Raw genomic sequence first — 20,526 nt, 5'->3', positions numbered from 1 at the left:
AAAAGACAACTTTGACCACTGTAACAGTAGGGTATTTTCACATATCAAAAATCTAGCAAAATTACAGTGTCATGGGCCTTATCTGCAAACCCTGAATCTTTCTTATTTAACTTTCTATTAAATTTACAATTTTCACTAAAACATATTGATACTGGTTGAACGATAATGACTGCCAATTCAAACAAGAGCTGTCCGTAAGACAGCGCGCTCGACTTTTTTATTGCTTGCCAATAAAAAAAGTTTTTGCAGTAAAAGGCAATACAAGAATCTCTGTATTTTTAAAGTGAACAATGGCCATGAGCATTAAGATATTTAGTGAAGAATTATTTTACTGAATTGTGTGATACCCTTGAACACTGCAGCAAAGTTTGAAATGTTTAAGTCAAAAGAGGGCTGGTAAGAAAGAAAAAAAAACTAGTTGTTTGATACCCTTGAATATTACAGCAATGTTTATATGACATAATTTATGGTAAAGTGAACAAGTGGATAGGAATGAATTTTTTTAGATTTTTTAAGTTTTTTTAGTGCTTGCCTATAATACAAAACATTGACAGTTAAGGGCCATAATTCAAATAAAATCTTTGACAGAATTACCTTCTCCTGGACATGTTTGGGAATCATGATTGTAAACAAGTATTCCAACTTTCAAATTAATATCTCAAACAGTTCAGTCAAAAAGTGGACTGGTACTAAAAACTTAACCAAGATTCTAAGTCGAATAAAAGGCCTTAATTTTTTAAAACAAATCCTTGACAGAGTTACCTTCTCTTGCGTACAGATGGGGTAATGATGTGAAATAGCATTAAAAGTTTCAAAGCAATATCTCAAAGGGTTAAGGCAATAAGTGGATTTTACCCATATTCAATGTATTTTCTAAGTCAAAAAGGGGCATAATTCTGTCAAAAACCTTGACAGAGTTATGTCCTCTTGTCTGTTGATGAAGGTCGTGATGGTAAACAAGTATGGTCAGTTTCAAAGCAATACCTCCAATGGTTTTGAAATAAAGTGAGGTGGTACAAAAAACTTAACCAAGCTCAATACACTTTCTAAGTCAAAAAAGGCCATAATTCTGTCAAAAACCTTGACAGAGTTATGTACTCTTGTCTGTAGATGGAGGTTATGATGGTGAACAAGTATGGTAAGTTTCAAAGCCATACTTGTAATACTTCTGAAATAAAGTGGGGTGGTACGAAAAACTTAACCAAGGTGTGACGCCGACGCCGACGCCGACGCCGGGGCGAGTAGGATAGCTCCCCTTTTCATAGAAAAGTCGAGCTAAAAATATAAGTGAAAACTGAATTCTAAACCGACGGTTTGCATAATGATTTCAAAATTGTAAGATAACAATACTTCCAAGTTTGCTGGTCCTTGTATTTGACACCTTAGGAATTGGTCAAATTTTTTGCTGGCTAATATTTACGAGATGAATACGAACTTGTGAAAATTGTGAATATTTCCATGTAACAAACTTCATCATTTAGCACTAAGCTTGTTTATATTAAATGTGATATGGAGTAACAGTATACAATTATTATTATTATTTTTTTTTTTAGTTTTGCTCCAGTAAGTTATCCAATGGCAAACTCTGTAATCTTTAATAACAGCCAATCGTATACTAGTAGTAACTTCATTTACAAATGTGTGGAATTTCATTCATAAATAGGGGACTACTTTTCCCGTTTTTTTTCCCCATGAAAATCTTGCTTGATTCATAATAAATATTTAACAATGGGTGTAAAGCATCTTTAACCGAGTGACATCAGCATTTATTTAAATTTGATTGAAAGTGAGCATTCCACGGTCTTCAGCCACCCACCTGTTCCTTAGTAACAATCAATTTTTTAAAAGTTATATTTTATGATCTTTTTCTCTCTTATGATATTGTAGCATTGTTTAGTCCTTGAATGGATACTGTATCATTTTGTGTTATTGTAGATTTTGTAATAACCTTATGTTGTACGATATGATATCTTCTTGTACCTGGGTGAATAAAAGGTATGTTCTGTTCTATAATATTTAGATAGTGAGTTCTACACTTTTGGGACAAACCAGAAAATAATGATTATATTGATATATTAAATTTAGATGGTGTGTTCTTACCTCCACAGTGTTTCATTGTACTGACAAGGTTCACATCCTGCTGGACTGGTCATAAATGGTTTACATGGTACACAGTCTGTGTTGTCGAAAGTCAAACAAGAGAAAAGTTAAACAGATTTCAAATCAAATGTAGAATTAAGGGCGGAATAACAAAACAAAAGATTATGTAAACAATACTCTTATGCAGATAATTTAGGCAGATAAAAAACCAACATGTTTTTAAGGAAGTGAAAACCCTAAGATGTACTTATTTCGGCAGATAATAAACCAACATGTCTTTAAGGAAGTGAAAACACAATGATGTACTTAGAAAGAGTTCAAATACTATCTCTTACCATACTATCAACCAGTACAAGTATTTAAAACATTTAGAATGCAAATCATCAAACTAGGGAAAATGAACTCACTAGAACAATGTAACAGAAAAATGACAACTATAATTCATCATTAACTCAACTTAATCATTAACTCAAACATTGTTTAGATAAACTCAACAGTTATGATTAATGAAAGTTTGTTTTAATTAACTCAACTCTTTTATAAAAATCATTTACTCAACTTTGTTTTGATTAACTCAACATTGTTATGATTAGAAAAACTTTGATTAGACCATAATTATAAGCTTTGTTAAAACTCTGTACTTATTAAATATATACCAGTGTCTTAACAATAGAATCTTACACCGGCTGCCAGTACAGACCGGAATATCTAGCTCGAGGGTAACTGTTTACGGCGGTAACGAGCCTCTGCTAAGTTTCCACTAAACAGTTACCCTCAAGCTAGATATTGCCGTCTGTACTGACAGCCGGTGTTTGACCCCTTTTCTTGCATCTTACATATCAATTTTTTTTTAGAGTAGTAGATAATCCTGTCTGATATGCAAGAATAAATGAGCCGCGTCACGACATAACCAACATAGTGCCTTTGCGACCAGCATGGATCCAGACCAGCCTGGCAGTCTGATCAGGATCCATGCTGTTCGCTATCAGTTTTTCTTAAACAACTTATCACCTCATTGAAAATGAAATCAATAATTTCAAATGACAAAACTCATTTGTCCCAGATTACATTTAATTGTATAAAATATAATCCTATTTTCAACAATAAATGTTTGACATTTTATCTGATTTTATTCAGGTTATTAATAATATATTGCAAACCGGAAGCCCTGTTGGCTTGTGTTTTTCTTGCAGCTGATACATAAATAGAGGATATTGAATCAGTGTTGGTTCAATACTGAATTTACTGAATGAGCTGAACTGTTTACAGTAAATTAATCGCCTTTTCATTGACAAGCTTATAGTGTAATGTTGATTTTCAACCTGTCTTGAGGCTATGTTTGTTTAACATAAATGATCCCACATCAAAATATATATGCTTGGCCATGCAATACCGTTTTTACAGAATCACAAAAGCGGCATGGGTATGTGAGTAAAGCAATTAATTTATTCTACTAACAGACTAATGCAGCAGTGAATGATGTTCACATGTCAATATAATTTACCTCCAGATTCATTAAGTTCCTCATTTATACCACAAGGTGTGTACTTTAAATCGCAAACACGGCAAGGAATCCCATAACGGCATTCTTCTGTCTTACATTTGCAAGGCATACCATCACACTCGGATCCCGGCCTAGATCTAGGTACTGGTTTGGTGTCGTCTGAAATCAAAAGGCATTTATATCCATCATAAGTTCGGTTACCCGGTTACTCGTTGCCATCCCTAATTTATATCAATCAATATCAACATCACAACAACAGCACCACATCAGGTTTTTGTCACTTGTCTATTAAAGATAAGACATACAATGCTCATTTATGACTGAAATATTTTCATCACAGAAATATATTGAACTCTATGAAATTCTTTTTGAAATTCTTATTATTAATTCTCATTTCTGATAAAATAGAACTGACACCAACACAAAACCACAGACAACTGCTCCACTTTTCTTTTAAGTTAAAATCAAACTTAGATATTTATACATCACAACAGCAGTGTCAAGTGCTGTTCGGCAGCCAGTGTTTTTTTTCACTTTTTGGGGAAGGGGGTCGGTGCCGTTTGGAGGGGGAAAAATGCAAAAGGAGGTGGAATTTTATTTCTTCACAAAATAATGAAGAAACAAAAAAGAATCCAATGCATATTTCAATACATCACTTACCACTGTAAGATTTACTTTTGTTTGACATTGTTTTCTTTCCAGTGAGTAGAAAAGGGGAGCAACTCTTGCAACACAAGTTTAAAATACCTCGCTTTTTCTTAATATACGGATCTAAAATATTGACAGCAGAATTTTAAGAGTCGCATGTTAAACTTGTTGGGACGCCAGGAGTAGCTCCCCTAACTTACCCGGGAACAATTTGTAAACAACTTTGCTTAACAGTAAGTCTTACAGGCTTAATATAAAACATTTTTTGGCAGTTATATGCAAAAAAAAAAATGGTAGCCATTGCAGGCAAATTTTGGCTGCCATATGATGGGGAAATTTCGGCCTTGAGAGGGGAAAAAACATACTATTTTGAGGGGGGAATGGGGCCGAATTTCGCCGAATATTTTGGTGAAAAAAAATACTGGCAGCCATAAAAAGTTGCACCGTACTTCACTTCAGTGTTGTTATAGTTTTCATGTCGTTCGAGATCATTTTGTCAAGCACTTAAAGTGTTGAAAATGGAGTACCACTCAAACCGTGCTACGGCGCTTGAGGTATGTTGCATTTTTTCATTATCCCTCATGTACAGACTCAATCAATCCAAGTCTGCAATTTTCATGCAATTTTGCTGTTTTTAATGCTTGCATTGTCGGGATGACTTTTTTCAAGATACAGTCGAACTTAGTTCGCTCGAACTCTGAGAGCCTGTGCAAATTTGCTCAAGAGATCGGTAGTTCGAGCCAACCGTGGTTGAACTTTTATAACATTGAACATAAGTCTAAAGGTTTTCCAGCTTACATCGATCGAATGATAAATACATCAATATAATTGTTGTTATGACATCTGTTCGTCGAATACGTCATATTAAGTATTATTATCCAAGTGTTCCCAATTAAGTATTAACAGTACACTTATATTCATGCATATTGAAGTTGGTTGAGTTTGGTTGGGCAGTCATTGTTGAAACTTGTTGAGCAATGTTCAAAATATATTTATATGTTTATTATGAGAATCCCCGATTAATTCTATTTTAAACAAAGAATTAATAAAATATTCAAAAAAAAATAAAATAAAAAATAAGCATTTGACAACTGCATTTATTTTAGTCATTTACTAAAGAAGTATCATTCTATAAATAGATATCACCGTTACATGAACCATAGTTGTAATTAAAGCCGTCCGGGTAAACGTTAACGTCATTTATTTTCTAACTTTTGCACATTACACTTATTTCAGGAGTTACTTTCTTTTTATTGTCTTACTGGGCGATGAGTTTGATCCAAGGGAGGTATTTGAGCGATCCGAGTTCGAGCGAACGAAGTTTAACTGTATTTATCACTAGAAATGTGTCCATAAGAAATAGGTGCCCCCACATTCAACTGTGTACTGACGTACAGCAGGAGAAAGGAAATTCTACATGAATCCCCATAAACCTAAATGGCTGGGGCATATTTACAACATAAAAGATTATTATGTTCAAGTTAGACGACAATCCATTCAAAAATAACAAAGTTATAGCCACTAATAGCAAAATAAAAAGCAAAATTTAGACATTTGACCTTGAACATCAAGGTCATTTATGAATGAAGGTCAAGGTTTGCCAGGTCTACTAAAAGGTATTGTCCAAAGGGTTGTTATGGCCAAGTATGAAGACAATAAACAAAGACCTTAGAAAGTTATTATCAAGGTACAAGTTTGTGGCTGGCAATGGCATCGGCAACAACAACAGCATCATGACTGTAACAATACATCTATTTTTTTGTTTCAAAAAGAAGTCTGGCTGATTAAAACAATTTTATAAGTTTTCCCAAAAATCTTGCATCATCCTCCTTAAGTGTTGATCTCTCTATAATACCTGTTTAAGGGCTTCTTGACCTTTTTTATTCGGTATAAGAAATGAAAACAAAATAAAGCAATTTATAAAGAAGTTATCTCCTTAGGTTATCAATATGATAAGACAACTATAGATTTGAGCCCTGTCACGACAAAACCAACATAATGTGTTTGCGACCAGCATGGATCCAGACCAGCCTGCGCATCTCAAACCCTATAACAATTAGAGAAACTGATAGCGAACAGCATGGATCCTGATCAGATTGCGCGGATGCGAGGCTGGTCTGGATCCATGCTGGTCGCAAACGCATTATGTTGGTTTTGTCATGACGCGGCTCATTTATAGGTTCCTGTCCTTAATATTATCTTACCAGGTTGGCAAAGCCCTTTTGCTCATATAAATGTCAAGAAAGATAAAACTGACAAACAAAATAGTTCACTGTTCACATTTGATTGGGCCAAAAATAAATTTATATATGTTTCCCCTTCCCGACCCAATAAAATTAGGGTTGGGTAGTTAAGAAAATTAATTTTTTTATATGTGCATGATAATAAATAATATGCATATATGTATAATGAACTATCAAAATTTATTTATTAAGTGCAAGTATATGTATGCATAACCATATTCACAACTGACATATGCAACAATTAATTAACTATGCTAGCTGTTTTAAAATATCAGATAAGAAGGTACCTGAAGGAAAAAAAATACGTTCATCCCCTAAGAGCATGAAAAAATCTTTTGGGCAGGGGCAAATTTGTTGGGTAGGTAGGGAAGGGGAAACAAATTTAATTTCATTTTAAGCTTTGATACACAATCTACAATTAAACTCAATGCTTAAATAGATATAGCAAAAAGCCATTTATATAAATGTTTTCCCTCACCCCAATTATTTTGGAAATTTGGGAAGAAAAATAAGTACAAGTATTATATTAAACTGTAACAGTTTGGGTCATTATGTTTATCTAAACATTTGCTATATATATAATCCGGCTAAGATGCAAATATATATATTCAATTTTTTAACACTTTTAACTTACGTATAGGGCAGTCTTCATGTGACTGTGTCTTGGTAAAACAGACACGAGCTTCTTCATCAAGTGATGACGTATTAAATTTGTTCACAGCACCACCAACACAAGGAGTGCATGTGTCTATTCCACCATCTTCCGAACAGAAAGTTACCTCGTGGTCTGTGTAAGGATAAACAATAGATATAATATTGTTTCACACAATATCTTATACAATGACAAGGGATATATACAATATATAGAGGATATTACATGAATGTAGCTTCAATACTGAAGTTATTAAATGAGATAAATAAAATTATATTATGCGAGCCTCAGCTGAGCAAAATATTATTTTATTCAAAGACTACAATATCTAATGGAACTTGACCTATATCCTAGACACTGACTCTTTGTATTCATTTCAGTAAAAAAGCACACAATTATGGGCATTCTAAAAGATATTGAGACCAGATTTGAGACACAATTTGTTAAAACTTGAAAACTGTGCCTATGCTTTATTTAACCTATTAAATAAACCAAGGTAAATATGAAATGAGGAGTAATACACCTATTAAATAGTAAGTTGGTGCCAAGTGATTCGTTAATGCCATCAGCGCAGACTCAGACTTGCTGGAACATAGCAACATACTGTGATACTCACAGTCTGATCACATTGTGTGTTCAAAATCACCTCACATTTGGAAAAATTTTAGGGCCGGGAATTATATTCGAAACACTACTGAATATTCGAACATTGAAAAACGAATACAAATATTCGAAAAAAAAATTTTTTTGGTCATTATTTTAAAATTTCAATTAAGTCGTAAATTAAATCATTAACCTGTACTTGACCAGGTGTTCACACGTTTGTATGACGCGTGTCAACGATAATCGCCAATTAACTGTGAAAACTTTGGGGTCTAGTTGATCAAAAAACACCTGCAATTTACCCGTTTAACAGTTTATAATCCAATTCGTTCTGATTTTAATTATCTTATTTATTGTATTCTGTGCAATGATCTTTCCATTAAATCAATTATTGTCTTAAATTTTGTGAAGACGAATAAATCGGCACACATTACTTCGCTGTGTTATAAAGCATGGGAAGTGTCTATATACCGTCAGAATATATTTATTCCGTAGAAATTAGACTCCGTATAATATTTACTGCATTATAGCTAAATTTATCTGAAGAATATTTTAAACCTTATCTAAAATTATAAATAAATAAAAAAATATTTAATACAAGATAAGTTTCAATATAATTATGTGTTACTGGGGCTAAGAGGCTACAGTGGACAATCAAGTCACGTAAGTTACTCCTGTTAATAAGACAAATGATCAGCAGTCGGATTAACTGAACAAAAGGCAATCAAATTATAAAATTATTTAAAAAGTTAACATATATGTCGATTTACAAAATATAAAATATAGTAATAAAGGTATTTTAATCGTCAATTTTTCCAAACATATTAAAGTAGTATAGTATTGGACGCAATCAATTTCGGATACACATACGTCAAAGAGAAATATTGGAACTTATGTTGTAAAAATGAATATTCGAACATCAAATTCCTTATTTGTTCCCAGCCTTAAAAATTTTGTAAAAATGTTCATAAAAATAATGAATGATATGGTCTGGATTAGAAGGTGACAAAGCCCCTTTACAATCTTTTTTTGTAAAAAGGCCGCCAAAGATTATTTCACATTTTGGGAAATTCAAGAAATTTGAAAAACTACAATACACATGACTTGTAAGTTTTTTTAGCATTTGTATAATCATATAATCTGTCACTTCTATTAAACAGTGTCTATTCTAGGAGGAGGATGAACTCCAATTTTTTAGAATTCCCCCCCCCCTATTTTCCTATTTTAGCAGAGACAGCCTGTCTTTGACAGGGGAAAATTTTTTACATAGAGAAAGAAGGAAAAAAATTCTACAAATGTAACAAGAGGGCCATGATGGCCCTGAAGTCGCTCACCTGTATATAGGCCCCCAGAGTGGGGCCAGTTTAAACCCAAGGGCTTTTATTTGAACAAACTTGGTAGACACCCATTACAAGATGTTTCATGCTAAACATCTTAGAAGGTCTAGCTTGTTGAGTTATAGACATATAGTTCAAAGCAATGACACCCCTAGGGCAGGGCCAGTTTTGCCCCCAGGGCTTTTATTTGAACAAACTTGGTAGACACCTATTTTAAGATGTTTCATGCTAAATATCTTAACTCTAGCTATTTGGGTAAGGTTCTTTAAAAGAAGATTTTTAAAGTTTTTACTATATGCATATAGGGAAAAACAATGACCCCCGGGGCGGGGCCAATTTTGACCCCAGGGTTTTATTTGAACAAACTTGATAAACACTCACTAGAAGATGTTTCATGCCAAATATCTAAGCTCTACCTCTTTGGGTTTTTTAAAAGAAGATATTTTAAGTTTTTTCTATCGGTTGCCATGGCAACCAGAGTTCTGCATGGAATTAAATTCTTTGAACAATTTTTAAAGGTGACCACCAAAGGAACATTCCTGTGAAGTTTGGATGAAATTGACTAAGCGGTTTATGAGGAGATGTCATTTAAAGTAAAAGTTTACGGACGACGGATGGACAGACGCGGGACAAAAAGCAATCACAAAAGCTCACCCTTTGTGACAGGTGAGCTAATAAATTCTCACTTTCGATAAAATCCCCCCCCCCCCATTTTCAAATCCTAGAATACCCCCCCCCATTTTCAAATCCTAGAATACCCCCCCCCCCAATTTTCAAATCCTAGACTAGAGAAATAGACACTGTGAAAACAGTTTAATTTTTCTCAGAAGTAGTAACATGATGATATTTTTGGACAGCTGACGAGGATTTTCTTTTTGTAATTGAATGGGTCCTTATTTTGGCCCCTGGTGATAGCATCTGCAATGCCCCAAGTCTATGCAATGTTTTTAACATGTTGAGAGGGCCATAAACAAATAACATACCGATAGGGCAGTTGAAGACTGGTTGGCAACAGATGGTCCTGGCATCCACAGTGTGTGGCACCTGGTATGGTGGACATTCTGCCAACACATACCCCACCAAAAACAGCAGCACACTGGAAAGGAAAGGCAGAAACTTAAATAAAACTAGAAATGTGTCCATATGACACTGCAGATTCACCAAATTCAATTATCTTTTAACTGTAAGATGCCATTATATACATATGTACATTGTATCATTGTTTGGGGACCTTTATGTTGAAAATGTGACAGAGTTAAATCGTATACATATACATGCACAGTATGTTAACTGGAGTGCAGGTATTAGTTACCCACACTCAAGAGCATTGATTTATTCATTTTGTCTGGGGTTTACATGTTGTGATGACAGAGAAAGGGATAGCGATAGAATTATCATATTCAAATGCTCGTTCATTGGTAACCTTTTCCTGGGGTTTCATATTATGACATCAGGGAACATGTTTTTATTTTTGACGATGATACAAAAGAGAAAGAACATCAAAACACTTGACAATCAGATTAATACTCGAGGGCTATGCCCCCTCGTACAAATCAGATAGCCACGTGTTTCGATGCACTTTCTATTACTTACATACTATTTCATTAAAGTAAAGTGTTATATTAACTACAAATAACACAGGAGAGATGAAAACCTTCAACTGTCAGTCTCTTATGACATTTGATTTTATGTATACATACAACTACCGGTAGGTCTTTTAAGTAGATATACCAGGTCTTTTTAGAATACATACTGGTATCTCTTTTAAGAGCACGTACCGGTAGGTCTTTTAAGTAGATATACCAGTAGGTCTTTTTAGAATACATACTGGTAAGTCTTTTAAGAGCACGTACCGGTAGGTCTTTTAAGAACACATACTGTTAGGTCTTTTAAGAACACATACTGTTAGGTCTTTTAAGAACACATACTTGTAGGTCTTTTAAGAACACATACTTGTAGGTCTTTTAAGAACACATACTTGTAGGTCTTTTAAGAACACATACTTGTAGGTCTTTTAAACATTATCTTTGAGGGTGAACATTTCAGCTATTGAGTTTAATATTGTTTTAAAATAAGTATTTGAAATTGTGTGACATTTATACAATGACTTTTTTAACATTTTGGGGAAAGATGGCCCACCCCGTCACCTTCCCCCAAATGGCATCAGGCGGAGGAAAATGTGCCAACATCAGCACTTTGGGGACACAATCTTTACTATAAATCAATGCAATTTCAAAATAATTAAACTTAAGATAACCCAATAATCAATAATGCTCTCATCAGTTTACTCCAAAACATTTGAGGATTGTTTGTTGTTTTTTTCCTTAAACAATCTAAGGAAAAATCTGTTCTAAAATTGGAGGAAAATATAATACATGTAGTCATGTATATGCTTATGGGGCTCAATTTCGGCCTAAAATTAATCTACAAAAAGACCCCAACTGCATTAGAACTTCAAGGGTGACATTGAGGTTATCTTATGGGCCAAGTTTAAAGAAAATCCTTTAAGGGTTTACCATTTTTTAAGTGTTATAACTGATCTCAGGATTGCCCCCCACCTTCACTTCCCCCCTATAATCATTTATTTATGCAGTGACAGAGGTATTGTTATCTTCTGAATTACTGTATATTTCTCTGATACCCCACCCCCTCTACCCACACACAAGAGCAGTTTACTATGTATTTAACAAAACAAGCACAAATCTTAATACATCTTCATGGTGCTTCCATTTATATCCAGCCAAAGAAACAGCAAACAAGTTAATAATTGATAGGTGCTTTTTTCCATTTTGACAATATCAAATGCTATTTTAACAGCTTAACTTACACCAGTTCTGGAAAATATATTACATGTATATATATATTTATTACCCTTCCAGATTTTTTTCTGCCTTTTTGATTGGATATTGATCACCCAAAAGAAATTGATATTACCGAGCCAGACAGGTAATTATACACACTAAATTTCCCCGTTCTAAACAACATGCGCTGTGGCGATGCGCGTAAGGTTTGATTTTATGCGATGTCAATTCAGATATACAAGCACTTTTTAACTGTCAAATGATATAAATATAGTAATCATACATATTCTCATGAGTATTGAAAACAAAATTAATATGACCTTGTGAAAGCTTGATATTAATTCCAAAAAGTGCGTTCAACAGACTACTCCTTTTCTCTTGTTTACATTCGTTAGGTTCGAAAGAAAATACGTCATGTATTTATGTGATGTCATGTAGTGGTGAAGGGGTACCCTAAAAGGAATCTTATTTCAACGTTTCATTTGAAGTAGCAATGATTTATTTTAAAAACGTCTTAACTCGGCAGGGCAAGGGTAATAAAATTATTATTTTGGTTTTGGAGTGATATATGTGGATATATTACTTGCCAAGATAAAATATCACCCTCGCCTAACGGCTCGGTGATATAAAATTTTGACAGGTAATATATCCACATATATCACTCCAAAACCAAAATAACATATAATAGTAAATATAGGGCCCCCATTAGAGAAAATACGGTACTCGTACTTCATAATGATACTTACTGATCAGTTAAATCTCTTATCTCACTTGCAAGTTTACTTTGATCAATATTTCTGTAATGTACTGATTGTTTATAAAAACATGATCTAAAATACAAGTAGACTGTCATAATTCTATTTAAGTTTGCAGGGTGACCTTGTTGTATATTTAATTTCAAGAACATTTGTTTTAATAGTGCTGTTATATAATCATAACCAACCTCTCAATATATTTAAGGAAATATTTGTGTTTAACAACACAAACAATTACAATACTTTCAAATGGAGTAACTCTTACCAAATATTGTGATTCAAATATTTCCTGCTTCAAATGTTTATGAAATTATACCAGTACTCTTTGTTATTGAGCCAGAAAATTATTTTTGAGATCAGGCCAGTGTTTCACTTTTTGTAGCGCACTTCTTTTAACTGTATTTTAACTTACCATGGTTTAGTTTTAAACCTTGATTCTGTTTGACACTTATTCGAACCACATAAATATACTTCCTGAAACTAACCAGTACTTTTGTCATATATCTTGGTTTAAACAAAGTAGGGTACAAACTCACATTTCCTGGGATGTCGAGAACCCACATTCCAGTGATTTTTTTTAACCTATGGCTTTCTGAAGGGGAAAATATAGCGTGATAAATCAGAAAAGGGGAAATCAAATTTTAACAACTGAAAATGGAATTTACCCACACATTTTTTAAAATTTCAATTCAATTTAACATGCATAGTACATAGCAGAGGCTATCTATAGGGACAGTCTTTCAGTTGATATGTCAGCTGCTTATTAAGTCATGGTTTTAGTGAAGAATGTGCACAGGGCATTGTAGGGGGAAAATAGCAGCATTTTTAGGGGAAAATAGACCTATTTTGGGCTAGGGGAAACAGCCTTTATTCAGCTGTAAAATACAGGAGAAAAAACCCACTGCATTCTATGATATATCAAGAACCCACGTTCCCTTGGATGTCAAGAGTCCACATTCCCTGGGATGTCGAGAACCCAAGTTAATCTTCTAAACACATAACATTACATGGCTTTTTATCTTGTATAGCCCTAGAAGCAATTTACTGTTATTGCAGTTGCCTTCACACTAAAAAATTTTCTTTAAAAATCTTTTTCAGGATAAATCCATAAATTTCCATGTACATTTCATTTTATATTTCCCATCTTTCCATTATTTTTTTCTCAGACCCTAAGCCAAGGGCGGTTGGGCCCCTTCCACTACAGTGTACATGTAGAAGAAGTTCTATATTATCATCTATTAAGCAAATTGGCTAATATTACAACACAAAAGTGCCCTAAATCTTTTCACATTTCTGAAAATACAATCCATGTACAAGGGCTGAAAAAGGTAAGCTATTCCTTTTTTTTTGTGGTTAATGGATTTTAAGTCAAATTGATTCTATAAAGTTTTAAGCTAATAACATGACCTTTTCTGCTTAATTAGTGGAGGAAGACCCCAGGTACCCCCTTTTGTAGAAGAAAGTTACTTAGAAAAATGATAATTTAATTAACATTTATTCTAAAAACATCATGTAAAAGTCACAACTCAATAATGTACATGTATAATCAAAATTGTGCACCTAAAAGTTGGCATTTGTTCAAATATATTGCGCAATTTGCAACGTAGGTTGTCTTAAGCATTTCAACAATTTAAATATGCTATATATGCTTCCGCCTACACATAATTATTTTATCAAGCTATCTTTGCAACATTAAATACTGAAATGATTTAATCTCTTGACAAAAATCTCAAATGACAAAGTATCTTGTTTACACCTTTTTTATTACACAAGATTTTTTTTCCAGTGACTATTGTATTTCACAAATCTGTAAGAGAATTGTATAATGTACAGTATATACCATATTTACCATCTCAACCTAACTGCAACCACCTTTATCTTTGTTTATGTTTACACATTAGTATCATTTTACTTCAAAGGGGAAAAAAACAACTTTACAAGTTTGTGTCATATTTACATAAAATGTCAACAGTAAAGATTTTTGAAGGGTAATTTTTTAGCGCAGTAATCTGTCAAATTGTGAAAAAATAAACAAGAATAAATCCTCACCTGTAGTCACTTTATTCATACATTTAAATAATTTATATTCATAGTTTCAGCTTTCTTCTTTTTATTCCCTCAAATATATCAATCAAATTCTCAAGATTGTGATTTGTCAGTTCATTATTTTATTTGGTACTGAAAAGCAATCCTGCCAATTATGAATTTTTTACACATTTTTGTGAATTTTTTATGTGTTTTCTACATTGTGAAGAGGCCTTATTTCGGGGTCAAAATCAACCAAAAAAATCACTGGTTCAATGGACACATAACCAGGGTTTTCATTTTTATCTGAGGCAACAGATGCTCCAATGAAAACAACTGATTTTGCAAATGGTCAAGGGTGATTACTGATACTTTAATATACAGCCTGAAATTACATCCAATCTTAACAGCATTTTAACCGATGGTTTGGATTACCAAACAGTTAATAATGAAAACCCTGCATAACTTACTACACATGAAGAAATATTTGAAATATATTGGTTATACACATGAACCAGAGTTAAAGTGAACTTAATTTATCAGTTATAGTCTTACAGAGATTGTTTTCCTTCTTTGTTTGGGCCTGTAAAAGGATCCTTTTCAATACAAAATACAGACATTTTCCCTCCAATTCAAGCCAAATAATTTCCAAATGTATATATATCAAACTTGAGACATTATATTGTTATTTTGAGTAATGTAGTCCCAAAATATACTTGATCAAAATTTAGAAATTCATTTTATGTAATCCGAGACTCACAGGGAAAAACTAGGCTTGCCCAACTTTACTGTGTTGGCTTATTAAATAATAAACAATATTGGTTGTATTTAAAGGAATTAAATTACGATTTAAGCATGATTTTTCATATGGAACAGTTTAATTATTTTGTTAAAAGGTATTTGTGTTTTACTTAGTATATAAAAAGGTCAAAAGTAATGTATTTATACGCTGACATGTTTTATCATCCAGTTGAAGTGCTATGGGTGTATGAGTCATTATGATAAGACATTGGTTTGTCATGAAATAAGAACATCTCAAATCAACGTCATATTTATAGGACTAATTAAAGCGCCATGTTAATGGGCATTTTATAACAGAAATATTCAAAAGAAACAAAAATAGAACTTTGTCACCTGTAATGTAATGATAAATAAAACAACAAATATTAAGTAAAATAAAATTTAAACAAAAACAAACAACTCACAACGAATCACACTCCCGGTCTCGCCACATTTTTGGGATAGTGTGAAAGGTAATTCTAGAAAAAATATATACCGAGTACTGTACTTGTTAGAGACCTCTTTAAATCATTTAGGTTTTTATTAATTGTTCAGTGGTTCAGTCGCTTTTATATCAACAATAACTGCATGTTTGTTCTATAATTAATTAAGTTAGTAAATTTATTTCAATTTTCGTAAACGGTAATATTTTAATGTCCTTTTCAAGAATGTTGACATTGAAAATTTGCATGTAAAGAGTGCAATATCTGACTTTTTATGCTATCTATAATCATTTGCAGGGTGAATAACAGAATATCCAAAACTTCAGCATTTGCTGCTGAGATATTTTATATAATGTTAAAAATAAAAAACTTAAAAGACCAAAGCATTTATTGAATTAAATCAGCATCATGGACATATCTGTCCGTACACAAGGTACTGATGTGTGGACAATTTAGGTAAATTTAATACCCTCCTTCACAGGCTACAGATCTATATAAATGTCAACATAATCAGAAATAAATTTTAAACAAACTAGTCTGTTAGTTAGGAGAATAACATATCTGTATTGTGTCAAATTTTCAGATCTCCAGATTTAAAATCATTATATCTGTATGAAAAAATGTTTAAAAAGTGTCTGTTGGTGGTACCTGACCAGTACTTAGCAATATACAGGACTTACAGTATATAATTTTAACTAGAATTACTTTTTGCACTATTCCCAAGACTCTGTCAACAGCATTTGTTTCTCTCACTTAGACTGGATTAAGACTAGTTCTGGCTTCCATAATTTTATATGTCGCTTTTATTTTGACGTTGCGACAGTCAAAATAAAAGACTAAATACTATAAAACCTGTTCGCTGAAATCTTTAGCTAGATTAAGACCAGACCATTCCCAAAATTAAAATACAATATCACTCTCTCAATTGACCGTTTTTAGTTCATAATTTATTTCTGTCTGATAAAACGGGATTCCACAGATAATTTGCGCAGGAATCCAAAAAACTAATCTCATATAATCAGATAATTGTACATTTTACACGATTTTAGTACCACAGACCACATCTTTGATAAATAATAATCAATGTACAGACCTGTAAAAAAGTACATTTCTATTAGAAATTGATTCACCGGAACAGTTAAATCTCCCGCTTGAACAGTTGTTGAAAATAACAGGGTTTGCCTAAAATACGAAAGTGAGATTTTTGACGAAAGTGAGCGAAAGTGACTTTTAAAATATTAATTGTAACGTTTTAATAGACTGACTTATTCTGACTTTTACAATAAAATTGCAGTTTGTAGACGTAAATTATTAGAAATTACTTATATTTATTATAAAAAATAATCATAATGATGATTTATTCGGTTTTTATTTGCATAATATATACTGTATACACAAATTCTTATATCTTCCTTTCGCTTACATTGAAAAATACGAAAGTGACTTATAAAATATACCGTTTAAATTGAAATTATTTTTACTATTATTGCACAAAGTGGACGTATAATATCAGAAAATGATAATATTTACTTTCAAAGATAATCATTATGATGATTAAATCGCCATTTATTTTGCATAATCTCTACACACAAGTTATATACAGAGATATTCCTTTCGCTCGCATTGAAAAATACGAAAGTGACTTACAAAATATCAAATATACTGTTTAAATTGAATGTATTACTAAAATTGCAATTAATTTGTAGACGTACAATATCAGAAGTCAATTACATTTATTTTTAAAAATAATCATTATGATGATTTAACCGCCCTTTATTTGCATTATACAAGTTAAAAGATCTTCCTTTCCCTCACCAATATAAATCCGTGCCCTCACATTGGAAAATACGAAAGTGACTTCAAAAATGTCAAATATAGCGCTGAAAGACGCATGTTTTCAGAAATGAATAAAATATATTTAAAAAAAAATCATTATGATGATTTAATATCCATATTTCATAATTGCTGTATACCTGTTCTGATATCTTTCTTTTGCCCACATTGAACAATACGAAAGTGACTTAATCGGACGAAAGTCAATGTCAATATTCACGATATTAATGTTTTTTATAATAAAAAATGAGTCATTTTCATTATTATTCATGTTTTCATGGTGATTGACATATAACTGATGATGAAAATGACTAGCACAAAATATAAAAAAAAAAATCCTAACTTATAAAAAGATTGAACTTTACCGATATATATAGTACGATATTTATAGAAAATTCCGTGGATTACTTATTTCCTTTTTTCATAGTGAAATATTATTTTAACGATGATGGGAAATTCCAAATTATTTTTCAAATTAACATGTACATTGCTCATCTACACCTGGATGAGCATAATAACTGCCACTTTAATCCGTGCAAGATATCTATGGTGGTGCAGAAGAAATGTTAATTCAATTTTCCACTCAATAAACAACCGGGCAAGTGTCATCAGTTACATACCTATGATTGGATTATAATAATACTTTAGTGGGACTAAAGCGTCATGCGGTCACCGTCGTGTGTACTATCAATTAAAGTGGATGCGAAAATGATATGACAACACGTGTTTGCATGTAAACATATTCATACTTTATTTTGTCTCATTCGTATACATGCATTTTTAAACATATATACAACTATTCACATAAAACCTACATAAGACCATTCCATTTAAGAATTTCAAGAGACATTATAATAATGAGAAACACATTCAAGACCCATTACTGTTAGATTTGAATCAAACAGTATAATTACAATATAATATATAAACAAATTATATTAAATGTTAGGTAACACCATCGTTAATCAAAAATTAAAAACTGCCCGAAAAAGACGATGTAAGAAACTGAGAACTGTAAATCGGAGCCCTAACGCATAAATTGTATAATTCATGTTTTTGCCAATTATATTATAATTATTATATATATTTTTTATCCCTAACATTGAAAATACGAAAGTGAGCGAAAGTAAGATCTCTGAATTTGCTATATAGAAATGATGAAAATGCATGAATATTAAAACCTCATAATGATTTTTAAGTATTTTTTATTCATTTTTGAAACTATGCGTCTACAAACTGTTATATTAATATAAATTCAAAATAAACGGTATATTGAATGTTTTATAAGTCACTTTCGTATTTTTCAATGTGAGCGAAAGGAAGATCTACGTAGTTGTGTATAGAAATTATGCAAATATAAATAGCGATTAAATCATCATATATAATGATTATTTTTGAAAATGAATATTATCAATTTCTGATAATATTCGTCTACTTAGAGCAATTTTAGTAAAAAATCAACTTAACCAGTATATTTAATATTTTATATGTCACTTTAGTATTTTTCAATGTGAGCGAAAGGAAGATTTCTGAACTTGTGTATAGAAATTATGCAAATAAATGGCGATTAAATCATCATAATGATAATTTTTAAAAATAGATATTATCAAATTCCAAAACTATACGTCTACAATCTTTTATAATTATATAGATTTAAATTAATCGCTATATTTGATATTTTGAAGTCACTTTCGTATTTTTTTTCAATCTGAGCGAAGGAAGATATCTGAACTTGTGTATAAAAATAATGCAAATAAATAGCGATTAAATCATCATAATGATTATTTTAAAAAATAGGTATCATCAAGTTCTGATAATATACATCTACAAATTGTAATTTAAGTAAAAATTTCAATTAAAACAGAATATTTAATATTTTATATGTCACTTTCGTATTTTTCAATGTGAGCGAAAGGAAGATATAAGAACTTGTGTATAGAAATTATGCAAATTAGTAGCGATTACATCATCATTATGATTATTTCTGTTAATAAATATAATTATTTTCTAATAATATACGTCTACAAACTGCAAGTTTGTTTTAAAAGTCTATTAAAATGTTATAATTACTATTTTAAAAGTCACTTTCGCTCACTTTCGCTCACTTTCGTCAAAAATCTCACTTTCGTATTTTAGGCATACCGAAAATAACATAATTTTCGCCTTTTCTTTTGTTTTCATACTGTCCGAAATCATTTCACTTGAGCTGAGTGTACAATTTTAACAATCAGCTGAAAACGATCATTGCAACAAGATATGTCATATCTAACAGAGAAAATAAGTAAAATGAATCCTTACGTTGAAGAAATAGCTGGATGTGTGGTTGCAAACATTTTTTTATTCCTACCAAAATAAATCACATGCAAGATCTACTGGTTCCCCCGCCAAAGTAGGTTGAATACAACTAAATACGAGGGCCTACACTAAATTATCGACGGTCTCCGAAAAAATCGAGACCGTCTACAGTAGTGGATTTACTATATGTACAAATTAATTATAATTTTTCCTGCAATTGGTTAATTCTCTTACACGAGAGACAAAATGTTTGGATTATTTGAAAAATAGCAAATGGATTAAAAAAAATTGAGTATAACATTAATTTAAAAAAAAAAAAAAACAACAAAAACAAAAAACAAACAGTATGTATGTATGGATACTCTAACGACAATCGCAAAATCCCTAATCAGATGTATCATTTTATGCAGAAATAGCGCTAATGAATCTGTTTTTTCGTGCATAAACATTTCTTGAAAAAGTTTGTGTTTTTACTTAAAAGGTGCCTTTGTTTATGCAGATGATTAA

The 20,526-nt window shown here is 31.9% G+C and overlaps 1 protein-coding gene across 1 annotated transcript in view; it reads right to left on the bottom strand.

The window, feature by feature from the left end:
- Positions 1–20,141, bottom strand: part of LOC132734916 (uncharacterized) — a 28,274-nt gene extending 8,133 nt beyond the window's left edge. Inside the window, exons 1-5 of the mRNA XM_060721796.1 lie at positions 20,023–20,141; positions 10,071–10,183; positions 7,130–7,282; positions 3,605–3,763; positions 2,101–2,176 (exon numbers count right to left, since the gene is read on the bottom strand). Of these exons, the coding sequence (XP_060577779.1) occupies positions 2,101–2,176; positions 3,605–3,763; positions 7,130–7,282; positions 10,071–10,183; positions 20,023–20,057 (536 nt within the window). The 5' untranslated portion in view covers positions 20,058–20,141. The remainder of the gene's footprint in view (positions 1–2,100; positions 2,177–3,604; positions 3,764–7,129; positions 7,283–10,070; positions 10,184–20,022) is intronic.
- Between the last annotated feature and the right edge of the window lie 385 nt (positions 20,142–20,526).

The sequence above is a fragment of the Ruditapes philippinarum genome, unplaced genomic scaffold (genome assembly GCF_026571515.1).
Source record: "Ruditapes philippinarum isolate M1 unplaced genomic scaffold, ASM2657151v2 ctg7474_1_1_1_1, whole genome shotgun sequence".
Classification (NCBI taxonomy): domain Eukaryota; kingdom Metazoa; phylum Mollusca; class Bivalvia; order Venerida; family Veneridae; genus Ruditapes; species Ruditapes philippinarum.
The sequence above is the reverse complement of the archived record's forward strand: the minus strand, read 5'-3'. Positions and strand labels throughout refer to the sequence as shown.